At 46.6% G+C, this 19,905-nt stretch overlaps 1 protein-coding gene across 1 annotated transcript; it reads right to left on the bottom strand.

The window, feature by feature from the left end:
- Positions 1-3,651: 3,651 nt before the first annotated feature.
- LOC114781532 (elongation of very long chain fatty acids protein 4-like) lies at positions 3,652-15,433 on the bottom strand. Its single transcript, XM_028967966.1, has 7 exons — positions 15,380-15,433; positions 7,687-7,777; positions 7,413-7,600; positions 7,257-7,337; positions 6,333-6,504; positions 5,663-5,790; positions 3,652-5,110 (listed from the first exon to the last, which is right to left on the bottom strand). Exons 2-7 carry the CDS (start codon positions 7,751-7,753, stop codon positions 4,832-4,834), a joined length of 915 nt encoding a protein of 304 aa, XP_028823799.1. The 5' UTR covers positions 7,754-7,777; positions 15,380-15,433; the 3' UTR covers positions 3,652-4,831.
- Positions 15,434-19,905: the final 4,472 nt, after the last annotated feature.

Below are 19,905 nucleotides of genomic sequence, written 5' to 3'. Positions count from 1 at the left end.
GGCATTTGTCCTTTTTATTCATTACATCTGTATTTTTAACTGGAAAAGCCTCCCAAAACCTGGATCGTGTTGAATAAATTAGACTTCAATACACCCCACAAACAGACGCAAATTTTAAAACCCTGAAGCTTCCGATCCTACATCTGGTGTAAAGGTAATACCGCACCGGTTCTGCAGCAGGACTATAACCTGAATCCTGTTGAGATGTTCTGGCAGGACCTCGATGTGGCCAACATTCCTCCACCGTGCTGTGAAGCAGGTTCTCGCCAACACTTGCCTGCAGTTGTTAAGGTTGGCTGTTTAGAGGGCAGTCATTTTATCACATGGCCATGTACGTTTCTTCCTTGATCAAATACTTCACTTTTCTTTGACATATGTGCATTTGTTAGATCTGAAACCTCAGTGAGGGGGGCACATACTTTTTTACACCACTGTAGTTGAAATCACTTTGCACAAAAGTGATTTCTTTAAACATCGTCTTTAACTCATTTGCACACCTTCGCCCTACCAGTTACACATATTTGTAAAAGTGTAATATTTGGTTATGTTTGCAATATTTGCATATTGGTTCATTGCAATACTGTGGTCTGTAGCAGTCGCAATAAGCATTTCACTGCATATCATACCGTGTATGACTATGTATGTGACAAAATTTGAATTTGAAAGATAGATCTGAGGCCCAGCTAGTCCTCCACAGCCCACATCCAGGGGATATAGTACATTCTATAGTGCACTCCTGGTACCTGGCACGCTTCCTCTCAGTAGCCTCAGCTATGCAGTCTTCTCAGGACACACACTAAGGTCCAGAATGATCAGACACTATGGTAATGTCTGGTCGAAGCTGTGTTGATGTTATCCTGGCTGGGAACTGTTTGCCAAGGTCCACTTCCAGTCTATGGTGGATGTGAGGAGACCTGACTTTGCCGGTGGTTGTATGCTTCTCTGTGGAACATGTGGTGGGAAGAGCGCCAATATTAGTGCCCATCTGCAGCTGTTTTTGCCCGCACCTCAAGAGGTGTCCAGGGTACCCCTGAACATTTTTGGACGAGATTGTGTGTCCAGTTTTGACCCACACATGGAGGTTGGCTGGACTTTGAAAGACATCATATACAGCTTGGTCCCAGAACCTAATGCCATGGAAGTTTGCTTTCCAAATATTGGACCATGTAATCCAATGTGGTCCATGCTCCCTGTTGTCCCATTCCAACCATCCCTCTGGCTCGAGCGTCCTCCACAACCTGGCCACACTTACCATACTACCCCAGTTACTGGGAAGTAACCAATGCCTGCTTAGCCTGTCACTGTGACCCCAAGCTCCTTGTTGGATTTCTGGATTATGGATTCACTGCCTCCTGAATCTCTGTCCAGCTGAGCTCCCTCATTGTAAAGTCCCCTCTGGAGCACCCAGGGCATCCTCTGTTGCCACTGCACTTGTCCCCCAGTAGCCAATGTCAGTCAGTGTCATGGAGAATTCTGAGTGGGAGCTGAAATATGTCAAAATCTTTTTCAGAAAAAGACCGAAAGTGTCCAGTCAAAGAAAAGCAAGCTTCTCTAATGAGCAATTCAGCAGTCGTGGTCCCATCACACACTGTTCAACCCTACATGGCCCTTAAGTTCAATATTAACTAGCATACTTCCTACGGGGGGTGGGGGTGCTCCTAATATTTCAAACGTGATTTATTCCAGGTATGGTTTTTATGATTTTAATATGTCATGAATCAGGTTTCTGCCGGGAAGAGAGTCCTCAGGAACATATTTGATTTAGATTTCTTTATTGTTATTGCAGAGCATATAAAAATATATACTGTTAAACACTTTATTTTTACAGACTTGTTAAATGCTAAAAAAGAACAAGATTTATTTCTTATAAAGCCCATAATCACATACAGATGGTCTCAACCAGTCCTACAGTTGACATTCCGCTCTTGGATCATTTAAACATAATTTTCCTGGGCCAGTTATGATGACTTGCCCCATCGATGGCTTTAAGCATCGTCCAGAGAATCCACCGTTCCCATTTTCATATTTAATCATGTTTTACCGTTTCTGCCATAACCTTATAACCACTGAGAGATTAAATGAAGAATTTTTATTGGTCCGATTTGTTGGAAGCAGAAAATGTTCAATTTAAGATCACTTCTACTGGTCTTATTGTACAATAAATTCCAGATTCATGAGTTAAGAAGGTTTTCTGATATGCAAATCCTCAGTCGGCCCTTTAAACGCCGCTGGTTTCTAGGCGTGGCCAGTTCAGCTGTAGTTGCTGCTACTCTGACCTCTAGTGGTGGTGCATTTCTCTGTAATAAAGTTCATTCATTCTGATTTTCCTTCAAGAACATGATCTACAGGACAGGGCCAAGATCAGCAGTTATGGATATTAATGTCTCGCATGTCATGTGCAGGACATGCTCAGAATTACACTGCGTCCTGGTTTAAAGGTTTAATATAAATGGCGATGTTAATGTATAACTGCACACACACACACACACACACACACACACACACACACACACACAGACACACACACACACACACACACACACACACACACACACACACACACACACAGACACACAGGTGCGCTGTGTTAAGTGGCCCTCGTGGCCCTCATAGAAAAGCTCCGAAAATCCTCTTACAGCGGGAGAATATCCCCGACCGTCCCTCCCACCAGCGTCTCACCTGCCCTACTGCCACCTGTCACCGCAGAGTGGGGGTGCCAGAGAGTGGGGTAAAGTTCAGTGTGTAGGAGGGATTCCCACGTCCCCCTCCGCCCGTTTTACCGCGTGTAGAAGTTATAGGACAACCTCGTGAGGGTCTACGGCCGTATTTCCCCGGCCAGGAGCGTGCGAGGACATCTGATACGTGCAACAATGCCCTGCAGGAGATTATTCAGGAGCTTCTGTCTTCCTTGCTGACCTGTATATTCCAGGTGAACGGCTGTGGTGACGTGGGCCTAAGCGCTTTGAAATGAAAGCCAATTTAGCCATGGCTTAGACAGGAGCTCTGTCTGTGTGTGTGTGTGTGTGTGTTTCAGCCTGGATAAGCGTGGTCCAACACACACTAAAGCCTCGCCCTTACACCCCATTACCCAGGAGGCCGGGCTGCCCGCTTGTGAGGCTGATGGAGCAGATCTGGAGATGTGGGCTTGACAGATGGTTAGAAGGTGGGATAAAGGTGAAGCTGGTGTGTGTGTGTGTGTGTGTGTGTGTGTGTGTGTGTGTGTGTGTGTGTGTGTGTGTGGGGATAAAATGGCACTTTACATTTCAATAAAGCAAGTGGGCTCTGCATCCTCCTCACATGGTTCTATCCTCCGTCCGCCACATACGCCTTCACACAGCGGAATCCTTGCAGTGACATAACTACCATTTCCTTTCCAGGACTGGTGCATCATTCTAAGGCTGCAGTAAGAGACCTGGCTCCATCAGATGATCCGTGAAGGTTCTTCCAGACTGAACGTTCACCGGGTCAGCTGATGACCATTTCAAACTCACGGGCTGCAGCCGTCTAAAGACAAAATGTCCTGAGCTGAGACACAAGCTAATTCTGTCAAAATGGGTTCCATTTAAAAGGCAAAGAAAAGTGTGAGGAGGTGAAGGATCTGGTGGTTCCCAACCTCACACTCCGGCAGAGGGAAGACAAAACACACACATCCAGTGTGATGGCATCGAGTTTATTTCAGCAGGTACAGCAGCTTTCCGTTCTCGCGTATTGTGGGGGTGAGAAGTCCGGTCTGTGGGTGAACCACATGGTCAGGTCTAGAGATGGATCTTCACCAGCAGACCATCAGCAGCAGTACAAATAAAAACACCCAACATGCAGATGGTACAATGAGCTACGTGCTTTCTGTCTCTCTAAAAAGCAAAAACTCCAGCATGGCTAGACGTGTCTTCAGATGTTGGAGATGCTCCACCAGAACCAGGGCTCAGGTACGTTGGTAATAAGTGTAAAAGCGGCTTGACTAGATTGAGGTCTAATCCTTTCAGTTTGCATCTGAGCCCAAACGGCTTTCTGCAGCATTCATCTGCTCACCTGCACATCAGACCATCCTGTACCACATCTTCACATGGCCTCCAGAAATTTCCACTGGGCATTCTGCTAACGCTCACTTCACAATTTTCAGCAATATTCTAAATCATTTATTGTACTCTTTATCACTACATGGAGATTTTACAAACAAAAATAAAATTCAGCATAAAAAAGTGGAGGACAAATGGTGGAAGTTTGGTAGAAATGTGATGTTCGAAATTTAGCTTGAAAGCCACTCTCATCTATGACCAGAAGTGTTCCACACCATCAGCAGATGTTCCATTCAGAGCTCAGAGCTGATCTACTGTGTGATGGGTTCCATGCAGTCCCATCATTTACATGGTGAACCACCTTGAAAAGAAAGCGGCTCCTATGGGGGGCGTGCTCTAGTAGTGCAGCAGATAAACACCTTCACACCAATCAAAAGAACTCAACTCCAGTCCAGACCAGTACGTCTGCAGTGTTCAGTTCCCCAAACAGGTTCTAGAACCCCGCCCACCTGTCCAGCAGCGGTCTTCTGGAAAAAAATGCTGACTGGTCTGTGGCTAACATTATGCTGAAAAGCAAGACAGTGGGGCGGGGCGCTGGACCCAGAACTCCGACTCCGGTTGGTTTGTGGTTGAAACTGTACCAAGAGGAAGTGCAGCGCCATGGCAACGCTCCCTCTCGTCCAATAAGATTCTTATTAAAACATCAGTGTGGCTTGTGTAATCCTGCCCCCTTTCTGGTCATTGTAGAATTTTTTTGGTCCATATAAGACAGACTCCGCCCCTCCGTCACTTTCCCCGCCCCCCTCCACTCCCTGCTAATCTCTTTTTGCTCTTAGTCCTTTCTTCTGCTTCTTTCCGTTCTCCTCTGCATGAACTTCCATCTTCTTGCTCACGCCATTGGTCGCCATGGAGACTCCGTTGGTGACCGGCTTGGACTGGCGTGGCTTGTGGCGGTAGGTCTGGTAGTAGAAGTTGCCGAACAGAATGATGAAGGTAACAGCGTAGCCAATCAGAGCCCACTGCATCCAGCTGGGGAAGGGACAGCCCATATAGAGGGAGTGGCCAGTGTGGCCAATGGTCACATGGAACTGGATCTGAAAATCAGGCACGCACACACACACACACACACACACACACACACAGTCAACAACAAAAAGTAGAGGCAGACATTCACATGGACATAGGTAGTAGCCTAGTGGGTAAAACACTTGTCTATGAACCAGAAGACCCAGGTTCAAACCCCACTTACTACCATCGTGTCCCTGAGCAAGTGTCCCCAGGGGGGGACTGTCCCTGTCACTACTGATTGTAAGTCACTCTGGATAAGGGTGTCTGGTAAATGCCGTAAGTGTAAATGTAAATGTAATGTTGTTGCATTTCAAATATATTTTTGTCACACAATTTCCAAGAATTGTATGAAAAATGATAAATAACAGCCATGTTAGTGTCACTGCGTGTCTTGTAGGGTTGGGGCTCCTGGCCAGTGATTACTGGGGTGGTGGCTGAAGGCCTGTTCACTCCGTGTGAATAAATGTTGTTGTTGTGGTGCATTTATGGCAGAGGTTGTGATGAGCTTCCGGGTTCGATATCTGTTGCCCTGGTTGTGTGTGCTTTACTTTACTTGATGTGTAAGAAGATGCTCTCACCATCTGAATTATGGTCAAGTATTTCTTCCACCACAGGTACTTCTGGATTTTGGGTCCGAAGGCCGCCAGGCCATAGTACAAGTACATGAGCACATGAATGGCAGAGTTAATGGTGGCGCCGAAGAATGCTGCCAGGAGGAAAAAGATCTGGGTCAAAGGTAAGAACACTGCAAGGTTTGGTACAAACTGTATATGGCACCCAATGCAAGAGTCCATGCTCCAGGAAGACGTTCCAACATGCTGAACCCTCAACGTCTATGAGCGACAGGGGCCACATATCTTTGATTAGATCAGTAGTGTCCAGTATCCAGCGGATATTCACTTCAGCTGCCCTAAACTCTGCCTGATTTGACTTATGTCCTCATGGCTTGGCTTGGCCAATTAGGGGGAATTGGATAGAGTTGAGCATGGATAAAATCTCCTACAGGTAGAACCTCTAGGAACCCTGGGTGGTAGTAGCCTAGAGGTCAGACACTCACCTATGAACCAGCAAACCACAAAGGCCCATGCTGAAATCCCACTTAGTACCATTGTGTCACTGAGTGTCCCTGTACCTGCTTATTGCATGGCGCTCTGGATAAGGGCTCCTGATGGATTAGGACGTCATGATGAAATTTATATCGGTACCATGTTTGTTGCTGTCAGATGTACAGGTCAGTGGAGTACTCACACTGGCCACCAGGGACCCACTTGATGCCGATCCACCAGAGAATGAACATGGTGCAGTGGTGGTAGACGTGCAGGAAGCTGACCTGGTTAAACTTCTTCCTCAGGATGAAGAACACCGTGTCTAGATACTCTACCCCCTTGGAGATGTAGTACCACCACAGTGCTGACGCTATCTGTAACGATAGATGTAACATGAAGAACTCTGCTCTCGTCGGGGATACCACCTTAGACCAGATGCTTTCATCCCAATCATTACAATAAATGGAGTGAAGTGCGGAACGGGACGAGTCCTGATTCACCTGAGATGCTAAAAAGAATGACCTTTAAGCAGCCAAGGATGAGCAGAAAGACACACAGAATCAATTCTGCTGTAGAATTACTGCTGGCATTTTACATTATGTGTAGATGATTAAGAAGAACGATGTGGCTGCCACTGGTTCCCCGGTAAAGTTGAGGTGATTACATTCCTGAGAAAGTCCACTAGACCAAAGGGTGTAGATGGTCTGCAACTATATTTAGGCTGATGAAATGCTGGTATGTGGGTACCCATGTTCACCCCAGAAGACCTGATGTGTTCTTCAACCCAACATTTAAATGAACAGAGCAGATCCGAGTAAATATTGGACCCTGTTCGGAATAGTGTTCGGAGTCAACACTTCATTTTGGAGGAGAATCCTCAGGTTCCACGCGGAACTCGTAATCCCCCAGGAAGCCGAGTGACAAGCGGCAAAGGCTCCAGGTCAGGGAACAGATTAGCACGAGGGTGGCAGTAGGTGGGGTAGAGATGGTCAGATTGGTGGCCCCGTGGTCAGGGTGTTCCCAGGTAACCAGCAGGCCAAGAACAGCCACACTAAGAGTTCCTGGTCTGAGGTGGAGCTCTGCAGCCAGAACACTAATCAGCACGGTTCTAAACAAGGAAACTCACCCTGACTTCATTTACATCGTTGGAGTAGTTAACTGGTTGACAAAGGTAGTTGTAACCCGCCGCCCTGGAGCCGAGAAACAGCTGAAAGAAGGGAGAGGCGTGTCAACAATCAAATAAACTGGACCACAACTCCATAGCGCACATCCACACGCTAACCTCTTTGCAGATGTAGAAGTTCAGCAGGACCATGCTGAAGTTGTAGATGATGAGGGTCCTGCGCAGCTGGAACGCTTCTCTGTGCTGCATGTAGCGAGGCCCCGCCCACAAGAACAACAAGTACAGCTGACTGATGGCCAACGTCGGCCACGGGGACGACATCATCGGCCATTTCTCTACACGCTTATCTATAAAAATGGCCACACACGCACGATGCGTCCTCAGCAATGTCCATTTCACAGATCTGGGGACAGTCAACGGACACGTCACTCACCAGCTATGGTAAGGCTCCATGTATAAAAGTCGACCGTGTCGTTCACCAGGTGAGTGGCGGCCTCCATTCTACCGGTTTTCCGTGGAATCTCCTGCAGGAAAATCGTGATGAAGAGAAATTCCTGCCCTAACCAACAGGTTGATGGATGAACGTGACGTTACGGTTATTTATTCAACTATAGAAGGCAACGTTACTGAACATATAGTTCCTGAACTGACCGCGATGTTACTGAACGTTACTGAATGTGGTGTTATTAAATGCAGCCTTACTGAACATGTTGTTACTGAACGATTGAATGTAACGTTACTGAACGCAACACTACTAAATAACTTAACCAGACGTTACTGAACATTACTGAATGTAACATTACTGAATGCATTGCTAAACTATTACTGAAATACTGAACACACAATATTAGTGAACATGACATTACTGAAAAACTGAACTTTGATGCATTACTGAATGCAACATTACTGAACTACTGGACCTGACATTTCTCAACTACATAACGTGCGAGGTTACTGAACTACTGAATGCAACATTACTAAATGTAACATTACTGAATGCAGCCTTACAGGACTACTGAACACAATGTACTGAACATCATGTTACTGAATGCAGCCTTACAGGACTACTGAACACAATGTACTGAACATGATGCTACTTAATGCAGCCTTACAGGACTACTGAACACAATGTACTGAACACGATGCTACTTAATGCAGTCTTACAGGAGTACTGAACACAATGTACTGAACATCATGTTACTGAATGCAGCCTTACAGGACTACTGAACACAATGTACTGAACATGATGCTACTTAATGCAGCCTTACAGGACTACTGAACACAATGTACTGAACACGATGCTACTTAATGCAGTCTTACAGGACTACTGAACACAATGTACTGAACACGATGCTACTTAATGCAGTCTTACAGGACTACTGAACACAATGTACTGAACATCATGTTACTGAATGCAGCCTTACAGGACTACTGAACACAATGTACTGAACACAATGCTACTTAATGCAGCCTTACAGGACTACTGAACACAATGTACTGAACACGATGCTACTTAATGCAGCCTTACAGGACTACTGAACACAATGTACTGAACACGATGCTACTTAATGCAGTCTTACAGGACTACTGAACACAATGTACTGAACATGATGTTACTGAAAGCAGTCTTACAGGACTACTGAACACAATATACTGAACATGATGTTACTGAATGCAGCCTTACAGGACTACTGAGCACAATGTTCTGAACATCATGTTACTGAATGCAGCCTTACAGGACTACTGAACACAATGTACTGAACATGATGCTACTTAATGCAGTCTTACAGGACTACTGAACACAATGTACTGAACATCATGTTACTGAATGCAGTCTTACAGGACTACTGAACACAATGTACTGAACATCATGTTACTGAATGCAGCCTTACAGGACTACTGAACACAATGTACTGAACATGATGCTACTTAATGCAGTCTTACAGGACTACTGAACACAATGTACTGAACATGATGTTACTGAATGCAGTCTTACAGGACTACTGAACACAATGTACTGAATGTGATGTTACTGAATGCAGTCTTACTGAAAATGCAACATTATTAAACTTTGTTCTACTGAACTATGTGGCGTTACTGATCTACTGAACGCAGCTGTGCTGAATGCAGCCTTACTGAACAACTGAAGTCGGCGTTACCAAACAACTTTAAGTGACATTACTGAACACGACATTATGATCACTGATCAGTGTTACCAAACTACTAAATGTGATATGTCTGAACACAGCATGACTGTTAGCAAGACTACTGAACAGAGCCTTACTGACATACTGAATGTGGCCATACTAAACTACTGAATGTGATGTTACTCAACGCAACCTCACTAAAATATGAAATGTGGCCCTACTGAATGCACTTGTTTACTTGTTATCAAGTTCCATAATCATATTTCAGCAACCATATCTTGTATAAGGACCAAATGAACAACTGGAACCTGTCCACATGTCCACAAAATTAAAATGCTTTAGAAACATCACTGATAGACACAGTTGTAGAATACAAGAACAGCTTCTGTGTTACCACCCTGCAAAAGCCGAAAGAGAGATTATTTAAAGAGGAAAGCTGTGTGTGTGTAATGCCCTCAGAACAGTAAGTTTAAAAAAACCCATTAATGAGGACTGAGGATTTTCTCTCTGCGCCTCTCACACACAAAGTCTAATAAACCTGCCGAATGGCAAAAAATACAAAAATACTAACCCAGCCTGGGTTCCTCCCTGCAACGTCATTACAGAGGGGTTCCTGCTGTTCAGGTGCATCATTACTAGAGTTCCGTCGGCTCCTACATGGCATCAATAATGTACCACAGGTACCCTGTCTGTGTTCTGCCAACTACTGACTCACTTTATTCTCTGTGGGTTCTCTGTGTGACATACCAAGCATAGTAATAACTACAGAGTTTGGTTCTGTCCTGTGTTCTTCATGTGTTCTGTAAACTACAGAGTCTGTATGTTTTCCATCAAATATAGACTGTTGGTCTGTAAACTAAAGAGTAAAGGTTCTGTATGTTTTCATCAACTATAGTCTAGTGTTCTGTAAAATAACGAGTCTGGGCTCTGTGGTGTGTTCTGTAAAGAACAGAGTCCGGGTTCTGTGTGCGTTTATTTAAATACAGAGTCCGGGTTCTTTCTGGGTTCTGTGCCCGTTCTGTAAAATACAGAGTCCAGGTTCTTTCTGGGTTCTGTGCGTGCTCTGTAAAGTACAGTGTCCGTGTTCTGTAAAACTACAGAGTCAAGGTTCTGTAAAGTAGAGTGTCCCGGGTTCTGTAAACTATAGAGTCATGGTTCTGTAAAGTAGAGTGTCTGGGTTGGTGTAAACTACAGTGTCCGGGTTGTGTAAACTACAGAGTCCGGGTTCTGTAAGTAGAGTGTCGGGGTTCTGTAAACTACAGAGTTGGGGTTCTGTAAACGTTCTGTAAAGTAGAGTGTCGGGGTTCTGTAAACTACAGAGTTCGGGTTCTGTAAAGTAGAGTGTCCGGGTTCTGTAAACTACAGGGTCCAGGTTCTGAAAAGTACCGTGTCTGGTTTTGTAGAGTGTCCGGGTTCTGTAAAGTACAGAGTCAGGTTCTGAAAAGTACAGAGTCGGGTTCTGTAGAGTGGTCTAGGTTCTGTAGAGTGTCCGGGTTCTGAAAACTACAGAGTCCGGGTTTCTGTAAAGTAAAGTGTCGGGGTTCTGTAAAGTACAGAGTCTGGGTTCTGTAAAGTAGTGTCCGGGTTCTGTAAAGTAGAGTGTTGGGGTTCTGTAAAGTACAGAGTCCATGTTCTGTAAACTACAGAGGTCGGGTTCTGCAAAGTAGAGTGTCCGGGTTCTGCAAAGTAGAGTGTCCGGGCTCTGTAAACTACAGAGTCGGGTTCTGTAGAGTGTCGGGGTTCTGTAAACTACAGAGTTGGGTTCTGTAGAGTGTTGCGGTTCTGTAAACTACAGAGTCCGTGTTCTGTAAAGTAGAGAGTCGGGGTTCTGTAAACTACAGAGTCTGGTTCTGTAGAGTGTCGGGGTTCTGTAAACTACAGAGTCGGGTTCTGTAGAGTGTTGCGGTTCTGTAAACTACAGAGTCGGGTTCTGTAAAGTACAGAGTCAGGTTCTGTAGAGTGTCGGGGTTCTGTAAAGTACAGAGTCGGGTTCCGTAGAGTGTCGGGGTACTGTAAACTACAGAGTCGGGTTCTGTAGAGTGTCGCGGTTCTGTAAACTACAGAGTCGGGTTCTGTAGAGTGTCGGGGTTCTGTAAACTACAGAGTCGGGTTCTGTAAAGTACAGAGTCCGGGTTCTGTAGAGTGTCGTGGTTCTGTAAACTACAGAGTCGGGTTCTGTAGAGTGTCGGGGTTCTGTAACTACAGAGTCCGTGTTCTGTAAAGTAGAGTGTTGGGGTTCTGTAAACTACAGAGTCTGGTTCTGTAGAGTGTCGGGGTTCTGTAAACTACAGAGTCGGGTTCTGTAAAGTACAGAGTCAGGTTCTGTAGAGTGTCGGGGTTCTGTAAAGTACAGAGTCGGGTTCTGTAGAGTGTCGGGGTTCTGTAACTACAGAGTCGGGTTCTGTAGAGTGTCGCGGTTCTGTAAAACTACAGAGTCGGGTTCTGTAAAGTACAGAGTCGGGTTCTGTAGAGTGTCGGGGTTCTGTAAACTACAGAGTCGGGTTCTGTAGAGTGTCGCGAGTTCTGTAAACTATAGAGTCGGGTTCTGTAGAGTGTCGGGGTTCTGTAAAGTACGAGTCCGGGTTCTGTAGAGTGGTCCGGGGTTCTGTAAACTACAGAGTCCGTGTTCTGTAAAGTAGAGTGTCGGGGTTCTGTAAACTACAGGGTCCAGTTCTGAAAAGTACCGTGTCTGGTTTTGTAGAGTGTCCGGGTTCTGTAAACTACAGAGTCGGGTTTCTGTAAGTACAGAGTCAGGTTCTGTAGAGTGTCGGGGTTCTGTAAAGTACAGAGTCGGGTTCCGTAGAGTGTCGGGGTACTGTAAACTACAGAGTCGGGTTCTGTAGAGTGTCGGGGTTCTGTAAACTACAGAGTCGGGTTCTGTAGAGTGTCGCGGTTCTGTAAACTACAGAGTCGGGTTCTGTAAAGTACAGAGTCGGGTTTCTGTAGAGTGTCCGCGGTTCTGTAAACTACAGAGTCGGGTTCTGTAGAGTGTCAGGGGTTCTGTAAACTACAGAGTCCGTGTTCTGTAAAGTAGAGTGTCGGGGTTCTGTAAATACAGAGTCGGGTTCTGTAGAGTGTCGCGGTTTCTGTAAACTACAGAGTCGGGTTCTGTAGAGTGTCGGGGGTCCTGTAAAGTACAGAGTCGGGTTATGTAGAGTGTCGGGGTTCTGTAACTACAGAGTCGGGTTCTGTAGAGTGTCGGGTTCTGTAAACTACAGAGTCGGGTTCTGTAGAGTATCGCGGTTCTGTAACTACAGAGTCGGTTCTGTAGAGTGTCGGGGTTCTGTAAACTAGAGTGTCGGGGTTCTGTAAAGTACAGAGTCGGGTTCTGTAGAGTGTCGGGGTTCTGTAAAGTACAGAGTCGGGTTCTGTAGAGTGTCGGGGTTCTGTAAACTAGAGTGTCGGGGTTCTGTAAAGTACAGAGTCGGGTTCTGTAGAGTGTCGGGGTTCTGTAAAGTACAGAGTCGGGTTTGTAGAGTGTCGCGGTTCTGTAAACTACAGAGTCGGGTTCTGTAAAGTACAGAGTCTGGTTCTGTAGATTGTCGGGGTTCTCTGTAAACTACAGAGTCGGGCTCTGTAGAGTGTCGCGTTCTGTAAACTACAGAGTCCGTGTTCTGTAAAGTAGAGTGTCGGGGTTCTGTAAAGTACAGAGTCGGGTTCTGTAGAGTGTCGGGGTTCTGTAAACTACAGAGTCGGGTTCTGTAGAGTGTCGGGGTTCTGTAAACTACAGAGTCGGGTTCTGTAGAGTGTCGGGGTTCTGTAAACTAGAGTGTCGGGTTCTGTAAAGTACAGAGTCGGGTTCTGTAAACTACAGAGTCGGGTTCTGTAGAGTGTTGCGGTTCTGTAAACTACAGAGTCGGTTCTGTAGAGTGTCGGGTTCTGTAAACTACAGAGTCGGGTTCTGTAGAGTGTCGGGGTTTCTGTAAAGTACAGAGTCGGTTCTGTAGAGTGTCGCGGTTCTGTAAACTACAGAGTCGGTTCTGTAATACAGAGTCGGGTTCTGTAGAGTGTCGGGGTTCTGTAAACTAGAGTGTCGGGGTTCTGTAAAGTACAGAGTCGGTTCTGTAGAGTGTCTGGGTTCTGTAAACTACAGAGTCCGTGTTCTGTAAAGTAGAGTGTCGGGGTTCTGTAAACTACAGAGTCGGGTTCTGTAGAGTGTCGGGGTTCTGTAAAGTACAGAGTCGGGTTATGTAGAGTGTCGGGGTTCTGTAAACTACAGAGTCGGGTTCTGTAGAGTGTCGGGGTTCTGTAAACTACAGAGTCGGGTTCTGTAGAGTGTCGGGGTTCTGTAAACTACAGAGTCGGGTTCTGTAGAGTGTCGGGGTTCTGTAAACTAGAGTGTCGGGGTTCTGTAAAGTCAGAGTCGGGTTCTGTAGAGTGTCGGGTTCTGTAAAGTACAGAGTCGGGTTCTGTAGAGTGTCGGGGTTTCTGTAAACTAGAGTGTCGGGGTTCTGTAAAGTACAGAGTCGGGTTCTGTAGAGTGTCTGGTTCTGTAAACTACAGAGTCCGTGTTCTGTAAAGTAGAGTGTCGGGGTTCTGTAAACTACAGAGTCGGGTTCTGTAGAGTGTCGGGGTTCTGTAAAGTACAGAGTCGGTTATGTAAGGTGTCGGGGTAGTGTAAACTACAGAGTCTCGGTTCTGTAGAGTGTCGGGGTTCTGTAAACTACAGAGTCGGGTTCTGTAGAGTGTCGGGGTTCTGTAAACTACAGAGTCGGGTTCTGTAAGTGTCGGGGTTCTGTAAACAGAGTGTCGGGGTTCTGTAAAGTACAGAGTCGGGTTCTGTAGAGTGTCTGGGTTCTGTAAACTACAGAGTCGGTGTTCTGTAAAGTAGAGTGTCGGGTTCTGTAAACTACAGAGTCGGGTTCTGTAGAGTGTCGGGGTTCTGTAAAGTACAGAGTCGGGTTATGTAGAGTGTCGGGGTTCTGTAAACTACAGAGTCGGGTTCTGTAGAGTGTCGGGGTTCTGTAAACTACAGAGTCGGGTTCTGTAGAGTGTCGGGGTTCTGTAAACTAGAGTGTCGGGGTTCTGTAAAGTACAGAGTCGGGTTTCTGTAGAGTGTCGGGGTTCTGTAAACTACAGAGTCGTGTTCTGTAGAGTGTCCGGGGTTCTGTAAACTAAGAGTGGTCTGGTTTCTGTAAGTACAGAGTCGGTTCTGTTAGAGTGTCCGGGGTTTGTAAAGTAGAGTGTCGGGTTCTGTAAAGTACAGAGTCGGGTTCTGTAGAGTGTCGGGGTTCTGTAAACTACAGAGTCGGGTTCTGTAGAGTGTCGGGGTTCTGTAAACTTAGAGTCGGGTTCTGTAAAGTACAGAGTCGGGTTTCTGTAGAGTGTCGGGGTTTCTGTAAACTACAGAGTCGGGTTCTCGTAGAGTGTCGGGGTCTGTAAACTACAGAGTCGGGTTCTGTAGAGTGTCGGGGTTCTGTAAAGTACAGAGTCGGGTTTGTAGAGTGTCGGTCGGCTGTAACTACAGAGTCGGGTTCTGTAGAGTGTCGGGTTTCTGTAAAGTAGAGTCGGGGTTCTGTAAGTACAGAGTCGGGTTCTGTAGAGTGTCGCGGTTCTGTAAAACTAGAGTCGGGTTCTGTAGAGTGTCGCGGTTCTGTAAACTACAGAGTCGGGTTCTCTGGATAGATGAAACGGCCCAGTGGAGTGTGAGGCAGTAGTTGGAGAACCCTCACGGTGGAACATCAGTTTTTGACAGGAAGGCGCCGCTGCCGCCCAAACACAAAAGCCGCGCCGCGTGTGTCAGCAGGTTTGTCGCGCGCCGTCAGGCCGTTTAAATCCCTTTTAAAAACCCGCGCGCCCACATCCCCGACCATCATCATCATCACCATACCCACCACCAACCATCATCATGAAAACTTATTTGTGGAACCTCAACGCCCTGTGCGGCACAGAGTGGAACGAAGTGGAGTTCTGTGAGGTTGCATCATGTTCTCTAATGAGATCCTCGGTTCTGCATCCAGAACCATGAGAACTTTTTACCTTTTTCGGTCCAGCGGGCTGCGATGTGACGTCCGAACGGAAGTCGCGGGTCACCGTGTGCGCCGCAGACATCAAACTCGCAATTTGGCAAAATAACGCGAACAAAAAGGCCAAACGGCTCCTAACTCATCCCGCCCGCCGCTCCTCCTCATCCTCATCCTCACCAGCCGCTGGCCGCGATCACGCAGCCCGGCGCGCATGCGCAGACACGGCTTCTGCGCTTCTCGCTTTGATTGGTTTGGACGGGTGAGGGAACACTGACCAATCACAGGACAGAGCAACTCGTCCCCGTATCTCCTCAGGTCGAGGTCAGGTCATCACAGGGGAGACCCCACAAAACCGTCACCCCATCTAGCGAGTGCCACCGAGGTCCCTGTTCTGAGCTTGCTGTGTGTCACAATGACAAAAACAATCACGTTCTTTCTTTTTATTTAAAACAATCTTCATTGAAGAATCAAACCAATTACAAACCCAGTTAACAACATTTAAAAACCGATATAGTACTATTTTAGGGGGCAAAAACACAAACATTTAAAATTAAGTCAAAGTCAACTTTATTGTCAATTCTGCCACATGTACAGGACATACATAGAATTGAAATTGCGTTACTCTCAGACCCATGGTGCATACAAGTAACATTAAATACAAACAGTAACATTAAATACAACAATAACATTAAATACAAAGGTAGAAAAATAAGCATAATATATAACATTTAAAAACCACTATATATAAATAAAGCTGCGTATACGTTTTAGCCTTGATATTTCCAGAAATAAAGATTGAAGAATAGTGCAGTTCCGCCTATAAATATACTACATATACTAATATGAAATGTAAACTGGAGACAGATTTGAGGTGAAAATGGCAGGTTTTATTTATTGGGAAATGTATGGGAGTGTCTGCACTGCACTTTTCCACCACAAGGTGGCAGGAGTGCGCTGTAGGTCCTCATAAAACTCCCATCTTACATTCACAGCGGCATGAGAAATCATTTCCAAAACCATTAAAATATATAACAGTGGTAATAAAAAGATGTATGAACAATACATTAACAGTGTGTGTGTGTGTGTGTGTGTGTGTGTAAATTCGTTATCAGCCTCACTGAACCTCCAAATTCCCCCCCACACACACCTGGCATTCTTCCCTCTGCGTCACTGGGACATCCTGCTCCTGGTAACCTGGACCAGCTAACCTGGCTGAGCCACCTTCTGCCTTCTGTCCACGTTCTGCAGAGAACAGGCAAGTGAATGCAGGTGAGGAGGAACCTTCTATCTACTGCAGGCACCAGTCATCTGGTAGAGTCAACCGTACTTCAGTCATCAGAAGGCCGGCTTCCTTCAACGTCTGCAAAAACTGCTGCAGATGTTTTACCAGACCGTAGTGGCTGTAGGGGTTTAAACTGTCACCCTTGGTGAGCAGTGGGCACCATGACAGGCGCCCGGGGAGCAGTGTGTGGGACGGTACAGAGATCAAGGGGACCTCGATGGCACTTGGCGGTTTTGATTTAAACCAGCAGTATTGGAAAGGGAAACTGACCCGTAATCTGAAGGAACTGTCTGGCTGCAGAGCAAGTCAGCCTTCTGGCTGTTTTCTGAGAAGCTACGTGCACGATGAAGCAAAACTTGCATCTGTTCTTTTTCTCCTTGACCTCTCTGCAGCATTTGATACATTTAACCACATCTGCTTCACGCAGACTCCCCACTGGTGTCCCTCAGGGCTCAGTACTCGGTCCTCTCCTTTTCTCCCTCTACACGAGATCACTTGATGAGGTCATTTCCTCACATGGATTATCCTACCACTGCTATGCCGACGACACACAACTCCTCTTCTCCTTTCCTCCCTCTGATCTACATGCTGCTTCCAAGATCTCTGCATGTCTAACTGACATCTCATCTTGGATGGCAGCCCATCACCTAAAACTCAATCCAACCAAGACCAAACTAATATTCATTCCAGCAGATTCTTCACCACATCTGGATCTTGCTGTCTTCCTGGACAACTCACAGCTCTCTCCTTCTGCAACAACCTTGGAGTAACTCTAGACCCCAAAATACTGATGCTGGCCTACAAAGCCAAACATGGAGCAGCACATTTACATTTACATTTACATTTACGGCAGTTATTTATCCAGAGCGACTTACAACGTGCTTCCATGTCACCATGGATGAAGTGGTCAGTTCTGGTTCACTAGGACCCCCAACTATGAATACAATCTTTTTATTCACTCTGTTGTAGATTCTGTACAGAAGACAAGAAGAAGGTCGCACGTTCATCTAAATCTTCTCTAAAGAGGAAGGTCTTGAGCTGCCATGTGAAGGTGCTCAGTGACTGAGCTGGAAGTTCATTCCACCACCGAGGGCCAAGACGGAGAAGAGTCTAGATGAGCGTCTTCCTCGTACCTTCAGAGATGGAGGGACCAGGCGAGCAGTACTGGAGGCGAACATGACAAACATGGAGTAGCACCATCCTACCTCACAGCCCTTATTACACCTCGCACTGCACCTGGTATACTCCGAGCCTCCAGTACTGCTCGCCTGGTCCCTCCATCTCTGAAGGTAAAAGGAAGACGCTCATCTAGACTCTTCTCCGTCTTCCCTCGGTTGGAATGAACTTCCCCTTTAGGTCAGAACAGCTCAGTCACTGAGCACCTTCAAACGGCAGCTCAAGACCTTCCTCTTTAGAGAAGATTTAGATGAACTTGTGACCTTCTTCTTGTCTTTCTGTACAGAAACTACAACAGAGTGAATAAAAAGATTGTATTGATAGTTGGGGTCCTAGTGAACCAGAACTGACCACTTCATCCATGGTGACATGGAAGCAGTTGTAAGTCGCTCTGGATCAGGGCGTCTGCCAAACGCCTTAAATGTAAATTTCACACAAGTTATCACGCACACACACATACACACACACACAGAGGAGATAGCACCAGTCAGTTTTTTTATCTATGAATTCCCGTATTGGGAGCTGCTGATTCCTGATTGGTCCAGGAAGATTCCTCTGGCCAATGAGAAACCAGGTTATGACCGGTAACTGTGTTGGGTGTATTTAAGGTGTGTGTAGAGTGTGTGTATCACGTAATCTCTAAAAGACACTGCACTCTGTAGGTCAGTGAGCAGGTAATCAGCTTTCAACCACGTCTAAATACAGAGCAACACACACACACACACACACACAGTCATACAAGTCAAACACACAATCGCACACACCTCTGCAGACACACACTGTTATATCCAGTTTTTATTCTTTAAAGAGTTTTATTCTCTGAAATACAACAGCAGAATTCACGAAAAACCAGAAAGCTGGATGAATAAAATATTTACATGAGAAGCCAAAAATGTACAAAAATAGAGACTTCAATAAAAAAATACACTTTTTTCATTGCTATGGTCTCCATGTTGCTACTCCTACTCTACCCACAATTCCTTTCTTCACAAGTAAAAAGTATTTTCTTTCAAAATGCATTTATCTGTGCGCCCTGAATATGTGACTTTTTATTTTACTATAGTAAAATCGACCATCATCCCATATCACAGACGTACTGAAACGTCTTCTAGATGGTGCACCAGCTGCTGGGAACCCACCAACTTCCTCTTCCTCGCTTCTCTCCTCTGTCCTTCAGCCTGTCTGCTCCAGCTCAGTAATCTGGGGTAAGTATGAGCCGAGGAGGGTCACCGCCGGCTCGCACTGTTCTCAGATCAGCCGAACGCCGAACAGCCGAGCGGCCAGGTGAGACCGCACTGATCTGGGAACAGCGATTAGCGCCGTCCTCCGTCCCTTATCCGCATTACAACACCTCTCACTTTCTCACTCCAGATCTCTGTTTAAGCAGGGAATTATGGGTATTCACTCCACATCGTTACGGGTCCCTTCTTCTTCGCGCAGAGGATGATGGTTGAAGGCATGTGGACCAAAAGCGGCAGAGATGTCCAGAAACGTCTATCTGTGGTTGTGTGTTTATTCACTTCCGCAGAGCGCAGGGCCCGTTTCACCCACCGCTTAATTCCTCTTTTAACGCGACACTCCGGCATGTGTCTGTTGGGGTATTTCTGCATTTACTGCCACCACACGCCTTTCCAACCGAAACGCCCTCCGGTCCACTTCCTGTCCTGCGGCCGGGACACGGCTCATTCTGATTGGCTGAGAATGCAGCAGAGCATGGCACCAGCGGAGCTCACGTGCAGCGCAGCCAGTGGCAGTAGGCGTGGCCTGGGGTGGGCGGGCAGGTGTAGAGGGGCTGCGCCTGCGCGATGTAGTAGTTGCTGAAGTTGCCGTCGGCGACGTAGGGGGCGGGCTGGTAGTAGCAGGTGACGTTGGCGGCGCTGGGGATGGCGTTCTGCTGGGCGAGGACGCGCAGCGCCAGGCCGGCGATGAGGCTCAGCGCCTGCTGCCACTCGTGGCCATCAGACAGACGGTGCTGCGGCCACCACGGCGTGGAGCGTGTTCAGGTACTCGTACTTCCTGTCCTCCAGTCCCACCAGGTTGTTGTGCAGGTAGGACTCCAGCTTGCGCCGCTGCTCCGCCAC

This window comes from Denticeps clupeoides, unplaced genomic scaffold, assembly GCF_900700375.1.
Source record: "Denticeps clupeoides unplaced genomic scaffold, fDenClu1.1, whole genome shotgun sequence".
Lineage (NCBI taxonomy): Eukaryota > Metazoa > Chordata > Actinopteri > Clupeiformes > Denticipitidae > Denticeps > Denticeps clupeoides.
Note: the sequence above shows the minus strand (reverse complement) of the source record. Positions and strands in the feature narration are given on the sequence as shown.

What these genes read in the sequence shown, in the direction of transcription:
- LOC114781532 (XM_028967966.1), bottom strand. Translation starts at nt 7,753, where the DNA reads ATGGAGGCCGCCACTCACCTGGTGAACGACACGGTCGACTTTTATACA. An exon ending in ACTTCTACATCTGCAAAGAG is followed by an intron (nt 7,338 to 7,412) that starts GTTAGCGTGTGG and finishes CCCTTCTTTCAG; the next exon opens with CTGTTTCTCGGCTCCAGGGC. An exon ending in ACGATGTAAATGAAGTCAGG is followed by an intron (nt 6,505 to 7,256) that starts GTGAGTTTCCTT and finishes CTATCGTTACAG; the next exon opens with ATAGCGTCAGCACTGTGGTG.